The sequence below is a fragment of the Ailuropoda melanoleuca genome, chromosome 3 (assembly GCF_002007445.2).
Source record: "Ailuropoda melanoleuca isolate Jingjing chromosome 3, ASM200744v2, whole genome shotgun sequence".
NCBI lineage: Eukaryota > Metazoa > Chordata > Mammalia > Carnivora > Ursidae > Ailuropoda > Ailuropoda melanoleuca.
Genome location: NC_048220.1, coordinates 18738702 through 18746546, shown reverse-complemented (window position 1 = coordinate 18746546; position 7845 = coordinate 18738702). Strand labels below are relative to the sequence as shown.

Genomic DNA, 7845 nt, shown 5'->3' with positions numbered 1-7845 from the left:
GGGGAAGGATAAGAGGGAACTGGGTGTGGTTATAAGAGGGAAACATGAGAAATTCTTGTGGTGTTAGAATTGTTCATATCTTGACTTCGCTCATTGGTGAATGAAGCAACACAGGTGATAAAAGTGTATAGACCTTCATACACACAAACACACACACAACACGCACACACAAAGTAAAGCAGGAAATTTAATAAGATGGGTAGATCATATCAACGTCAATGTCCTGGTTATAATAGTTTTGAAAAATGTCACCACTGGAGGAAATCGCGTAATGGCTACACAAAGGATCTCTCTTTAAATAAAAATTTCAATTGAAAATGTATTAATTCTGCTTCATACTTCTGCACCTTTAGTATTTCAGAGGATTGTTGTGAAAATAATCTGAGGCAATGTGTACAAAAGTGCTTAAAATAAAAAATATGTAAATGAAAATTTTAAAAATATGTAAATGAAATATGTATTTTTGACAGTTCAGATGAGGTGTCCCATTGGCCAAGCCATGACAGGGCCATGAAGATTGCTCCGCAAATGCTTTAAAGATGAATATGATGCCATCGATTGCTCCGCTAGGGATCTTATAGTGAGATGATGAATGTATCCAGAAAAATTTTATGTGATTGGATGTTAAGAGATGATAAGTACTAGCTTTGGGTACACAGTACATGAATGGCTGAATAAATGAGCAAGCAAATTCATCTAGTAGCTGAGCAAACTTTTTTTTTACTGTGTTTTATTCTAGTAAACTAGTAACAGAGTGCCTACTGCTCAAAACAAGTAAATTCAGAATTCCCTAAAAGTATAAAGACCCAGAAGGAGGCTGGACAGAACAAGGTTAAAAATTAAAAGCAGAATTGCTTAAAGCCAATTGCCTTTAGCTTCTGCACACATCCTGCAGACACCTTGATGTCAGCTTGATGGAACAAAATTTTAGGCACAGGGCACCAAATGTCTTCACAAGGCGTGTGTAAAATGTACTTTTGGTTTGCACCATCTCTGAGGTCTTGAGCGAAGAGGAAGAAAGCAATTCTATAATTAGGACAAAGACAAAGACATCCTTGCATTTCACCAGGCTCCCTTCTGTAATTAGGCTTCAAATATGGTATAAATTAGCATCCCCATGCTTTTGTTTTTCTTGAGATTTTCTAATATAAATAAAATACACATATTATCTAAAAGATAAAATATTATTTTGTAATTAAACCATCTCTTGGATTTCTGGTCTTGAAGTTAAGTCGCATCTTCAGTTAAGTAAAATTACTTGAATTCTTAAAATTCAAACAGTAGAATTACCTGAATTCTTAAAAATCGTGGGCAGGCATAAGCAGGTAGAAATGTTAGAACTTGTTCATAAACTTTCTCCAAGTCCAAAGACTTATTTGGTTTTAAAATAATAGAAGCCATTCCTGCTTTTCCTTCATAATCTGAAAAGAAAGTTTGAAATAGCATTAATTTTACAAGTACTAGGTGATTTTTAAAATGATCCTGTTAATTACATACTAATTGTTGCAAATGGAGACATTAATTCTATCACAGCAGCAACAATGCAACAGCAGCATAAAGGAGTGAGTCCTCCCCCAGCCGAGCAGATGATCGACTTCCCAGAAATAAGTTAGGAACAGGAAAGTGTAGAGTCTATTCTTAATTGACGACACTACACGAATGAAATAGATGGAATAGAAAACACCATGACTCACTCCTAGTTTGCATCCTACCAGCATTAACATAAAATATTAAGAGGAAACATTTCTTTAATGGTGAATATATTCCAGACAAATATCCATGTTAAGAGTCAATGCAAAAAATAAAAGCCAACATTGTTTTTAAATTTAAAAACCAGACTGGCATTTCTTTATTGAATTCCACAGATCACTCAGTCCTTATCATGACACCTAAGGATTTTTCCAGGGAATCGGAATAGACAGCACCCAAGTTCTGCCTATTACAGTAAACATCACCTTCCTCTGCTCCCCATTTAAACACTCTCACCCCATGTTTCCCCAGAACCTTCAAACATCACTTGGAAAATATTGTCATTTACCAGAACAAAACAAAACAAAACAACAGCAAAGGAGAACAGCTAACCTATAATTTCAATTTGGTAACTTTTCTTTGCCATTTTCACCACCATGAGACAATCCTCATATGCATAATTACAAAGATAAGTGAAGGCAAACAGGTTTTAAAATTATTTTTGAAAAAAGATTCAACTTAACCAGGGACTGCTGGGTGGCTCAGGTGGTTAAGTGCCTGCCTTCAGCTCAGATCATGATCCCAGGGTCCTGGGATTGAGCTCCTCATCGTGCTCAGCAGGGAGCTTGCTTCTCCCTCTGCCCCTCCCCCCCACACTTGTGCTCTCTTGTGCACGCGCACATGAACACACTCTCTCAAATAAATAAAATGTTAAAAAAAAAAAGATTCACCGTAACCACAAGTCAGTGGTATTAAACATTTAAACTAGCACAGATTCCTGTTTGGTGGCATGCATAAACTCTAGTCATAAAGGGAACAAATAATAGACTATTGAAAAGCTGGAACTATTTTCAAGCAGTGAGTCACTGACCAGAATGTCCAAGCTTTACTTAAAAATACACACATCCATTAAAATTAAGTTGGTGCCTGATGCGACCATGGCATTTGTTAGGCTGGTCTAGGGCATTACTTGCCAAGCCAAGACTAAGATATTTACTTTAATATATAAAAAATGTAATGTTGAATTAGTAAGATCGTTGCGAAGTAAAGAAAAGTGACACATTCTATGCTGAGAATTCTTCCCAAACCTGAAATATATTCATACCTGGCACCGTCACCCCGTAGACGTTTGTCTCCTGTATGAAATCCAACATTCCAATAATGTCAGCAACCTCTGTGGTGGCAACATTTTCTCCTTTCCACCTAAAGGAAAAACAACTTCCAGTCACTGCACCTATATTTGAAGAAGTAGGTACCCGGTTTTAGTTTTAGGGCCTTGCACTTGATTCTGAGCAAGCACCAAGTAACTGAACACAACGGCAGTTTTTGAAATGAAAGGCATTTCTAAGCAAGCACTTTGTTGAGAAGTCAACACAATCAGAATCATTGTTTAAATTAAAATTACTTTATGTTTCATTGGTATAAATTGGTTACTCTAAGGTGTTTTTCTACAATATGTCATAAAAAGAAAGTAATGATAACTTCCTCTTTATTTTGAACTGTAATAACAGTTAAGTACAAAACATTGCCTATCTCTAATGGTAGAGTTAGAAAAAAAATGAAAGGAAAGCTATAGTTGTCTCTCAGTGTAGTGACCTTCTTTAATATTGAGGGGTCAACTCCTTTGGCTCCTTTAATGCATATGAATTATGTATTGAATATGTTACTTCAATTAAAATAATTTTATACAAAGCAAGCACATAAGTTGGTAAAAGAAGGTGAGAGGGGGCGCCTGGGTGGCACAGCGGTTAAGCGTCTGCCTTCGGCTCAGGGTATGATCCCGGCGTTATGGGATCGAGCCCCACATCAGGGCTCCTCTGCTGTGAGCCTGCTTCTTCCTCTCCCACTCCCCCTGCTTGTGTTCCCTCTCTCGCTGGCTGCCTCTATCTCTGTTGAATAAATAAATAAAATCTTTTTAAAAAAAAAAAAAGGTGAGGAAGTATGATTCATTTATTCATTCAAACATTTTTTGAATGTCTTCTGTATGTCCTTCACTTTTCCATAGTCATCGAGTAGTAAAGCAAAATCATTGCATAAGCCTAAAATAATCTTAAGGAATTAAGAAGGAAAATGCAAAAAAGGAAAATTTTGCTGTTTCATTGTTTTTATCATTCAGTCAAAAATTAGACCAGACTTGACCAAATTGGTTTCTGTTTCAACTCTGCCATTTAGATATCACATCTGTCTACTTATTTTATAGTCTAAAAAAAGAAGCTCGTTGATTTGGACCAAAGTGATTCATTTAAATAATGATAAAAATTGACATCGACTTGTAACTTAGGTTTCAATCTAGAAGCAGATGGCCAATGAATTTTTAAATGGGGAAACATTACTGCAATAAAAGCGCTCCATCTGCCCTGGAGGTAAGACCGTGTGGTCTATAATGTTCCACAGAGCTTTGCCTGGAGCATAGTTCACAATCACAGAAGAAAAAGGACGACCGATGTTGTTTCATACCTGAAAGTGTCACCAATACGGTCCCAAAAATAAAGGAAATTGTCCCGATCTTGCACCAGTAAGTCTCCTGTGTTAAAGTAAACATCTCCCTTCTTAAAAACGTCATAAAGCAATTTCTTTTCTGTGTGCTTCTTACTCCCAGCGTAACCAAAAAAGGGATTCTTCTCATTCACTCGAGAAATGAGGAGCCCAGGTTCTCCTGGGAGAGAAAGGCATCTTTCAGTGATTTGATTAAAACTATTATCACCCATACTATGCACGTACTTAGATTATATCTGACCAAGACAAGCAGTGTTGCTTATCTTCCCCTGAACTTGTTTTTACTCTATTTGATATTTACTCTGGGGGCCTGCAGCCAGCACACCCTTTCACAGACTTCCACAAACACAAGTCACTTTGGAAAAACTAACAAGAAGGAAAGCAAATGCAAACAAAGGCATATTAAATGGGTTTTACATCCTATCCTGGGGGATAGACCAAAGGCTGCTCTTCCTTCACATTACATAGATTTTAACACTGATAATAATGACAACTATATAAATAACCATAATAATAATCTTAATAAGATAATAATAGTAGCAATATTTATTGGGAGTTTACTATATAACAAGTCCCATGAGCCCCTTGCAACTGTCATCCTATTTATTCTTCACAGCAATCCTTCGAAAATGATCATTAAAATCCTTATTTCACAGGGAAGGAGCCAGGGCCCAGAAGGGTGAAGTAAGTTACTGAAGACCAACAGTTTGAAAGGAATGGACCTAGAATTCAAATTCAAGTCTATGATTTTGCAACCAAGTTTCTCTTCAATACTATCTCTGATCTAGAAATTACTAGAAACTTAAGAAAATATTTTATTCCTGTGGGATGTTGTGTGGAAATCCTCAACGGGCAAGAGATGAGGCATGAAAGTTTTTAGTATTCCTTATATGTAGACACATTAGCTGAAAAAAATTTCAATCAGATTTACTCAAATTAATCAGGATTTTTCCCAGCAAGCTGCACGGTAAAAATCCACTTCTAAGAGAAGGATGGAAGACAAAGGGGAGGAGCAATCATGCCCCAAAATGTCCCAAGGCCATTGTTGCCTTGCTTTGTTCCCTGTGAAGAGAAGCAACGTCCAAGCGATCAATGAGATGGGGTTCGTTCCAGCACATTGTAAACCAATTTATGTCATTTTAACATTATTCAACGTTCATTGCTCCCACTCCTCCTGGACATCCTGGCTTCCAAAGGCACATATGCCACTGGCCAAGCCCAGTCTGCTGGGCTACCGCAGAGGCCCCTGATTGTCACTGTCATCACTGACACCTTCATCACCATCGTTGTCATTGGTACACTTCCTGAGGACTTTCTGGGGACCAGTCATTATTCTGAGTTCTTCATTTATGTAGCCCATCTGACCCTCAGCACAAACCTCTAACATGGACCCTCATATTATCTTCATTTTACAGGTAAAGAAACCAAGAAAGGGATAGCAATTTGCCCAAGGTCACACAGCTGCCAAATGTGGGAGATGGATTTTGTTGCTGTTGTTTTAAAGGCTCAGGTTCCACGCCGAGATCAAGACTCAGACTTAACTGAGTGAGCCACCCAGGTGCCCCCAAGATGGGTTTTTAGAAACCAAGTTCATCTGACTCCAAAGCCTGTCCTCCAACACATTCCTTCAGTCTACACTCCCTCTATTGCAGACATTTCCAAGCCTCTCATGTTTCCCTTAAAATTTACGTTTTTTGTTTTTCTTCTTTAAGACGCAGGTTGACAGTTTCTTCCCTGACACATTAATTATTGCAAATGCTTAAAAAGATCATAGTATTCTTTATCGATCCGTTCTAGGCAAATGGATGCAAGACACAATATCATTAATAGAAAAAAAACATTGAGTAATTTGTAATGAGTCACAAAACACTAAAGCAAATATTTGGAGACAATCTGCTTTAAAAAAAAAAGATTTGTAGATTTATTTATTTATTTGAGAGAGAGAGAGAGAAAGTGAGTGCACAAGTCAGGGGAGGATTAGAGGGAGAGGCAGAGAGCGAATCCTCAAGCAGACTCCCTGCTGAGTGAGGAGCCCCACATGAGGCTCAATCTCAGGATCCTGAGATCATGACTGGAGCCAAAATCAAGTCGGCCGCTTAACCAGCTGAGCCACCCAGGTTCCCTGCGACAATCTGCTTTTTAAGAAGTCCTGAGTTTGTACAAGCAGTTCTGAGACTCAAGTTCCAATGTCGGATACTACCCTAAATGCAATAAATAAAACACGCTAGCGGTGTGTGGCTGGCTCAGTCAGTAGGCCAAGCAGCTCTTGATCTTGGGGTTGTGAGTTCGAGCCCCATGTTGGGTGCAGAGATTACTTAAAAAAACCAAAATCTTAAAATAAATAAACAAAATAAAATAAAATACACTAGAAAAGTGTGTATAAATAAAGCTCTTTACAATCTTTTTAGAAATGGCTTTTCTCTTGGACACAGCTTATAGACTTGAATTTGAGGAAGATAATTGATAAGTGCTCTTAGGTTTGAAATTTAGAGGACAGGGTAATTTGTTTTTTAATAGATAAGGCTTATATTCTTTCCAAGCTTCCAGCTACCAGAACACACAAACAAACCAGGTTTGCAACCTTTAGCTCCACATTTGAAGTAAAGATTTAAATGAATTCATCTTTGAAATGTAGTCTAAGCATATTCTGAAGGCAGCAAAAAGTAATTTTGGCCTGATTTATTCAGACTGAATCTCTAAACAATTCCAAATGCACATATCTACACTGAAATTTCTAGACTGGTCATATGCAGCAGCAAGTTAATGATCTAAACAAAAATTATCAGAAACTCTACCTTGACGGAGGAGGGGAGTGAGGGGAGAAGAGAAGGGGGTAGGTAGCAAGCCACATGCCAGGCTCTCCATAGGGCTCTGCATATGTCATCATCTCATTTAATGGTCAACAAGAAACCCATGAAATAAATATTGTTATCTCTACGTATGAAGGAAATGAGACTCAGCTCGAGTGGCCTGCCCAAAGTTGTACGGTTTCTAAGGGTGAGAGCCCAGATATAAATGCAAGCCTGCCGGACTCTCCACTGTATCTAGAATGATAACTAGGGCATTCTTGCTTATATTATATCTTGGTGATGGAGAACATTAGTGCCACTGTTACAGCTAGAGGAGTGGATTAGGAAAAGCAGGAGCCCAGTAGTAATTCATTTCAAACTTCAGTAATTTACCATCCGAGTGACCCACTTGGGATCCCTAACATATAATTATGAAACTATTCTACCTGCATTGAAATTCCAAATAAATCTCATCACATATCAGTAATAGTCATTCTTTCTTTTCTAAATTCAGTACTAATTAAATAGAAATTCAGAAACTTTTGCCTGAAGAGACATGGTCAAACACAAGAATCTTACCTTTTTTCACATGAATACACCAGCCCTGTTCATTTCTAGTGGGTTCATCTTTCTGAAAATCATACTTTATCAAGTCAAAAACGAAAAGAAGCTGCAAAAACAAAATTAAACAAAACAACAACAAAATATTTATTTGTACAGTGACACCTACTGGTGGTAGAGTTTATGTTCAGGCAATTGAAATGAATTAGAATGTAGATTTATGAAAACAAGTAAACTTTACTGATAAGAAATTAAATATATATTTGAACATCAAAACTGAAGGCATTAGTAACCAGCATTTGTATAGTCG

At 37.5% G+C, this 7845-nt stretch overlaps 1 protein-coding gene across 1 annotated transcript in view; it reads right to left on the bottom strand.

The window, feature by feature from the left end:
- The window catches only part of SLC27A6 (solute carrier family 27 member 6), a 67206-nt gene that overhangs the window by 2578 nt on the left and 56783 nt on the right, over window positions 1-7845 (bottom strand). The window contains exons 6-9 of the mRNA XM_002917661.4: window positions 7554-7644; window positions 4147-4345; window positions 2795-2892; window positions 1291-1421 (exon numbers count right to left, since the gene is read on the bottom strand). Coding sequence (XP_002917707.1) covers window positions 1291-1421; window positions 2795-2892; window positions 4147-4345; window positions 7554-7644 — 519 coding nt within the window. The remainder of the gene's footprint in view (window positions 1-1290; window positions 1422-2794; window positions 2893-4146; window positions 4346-7553; window positions 7645-7845) is intronic.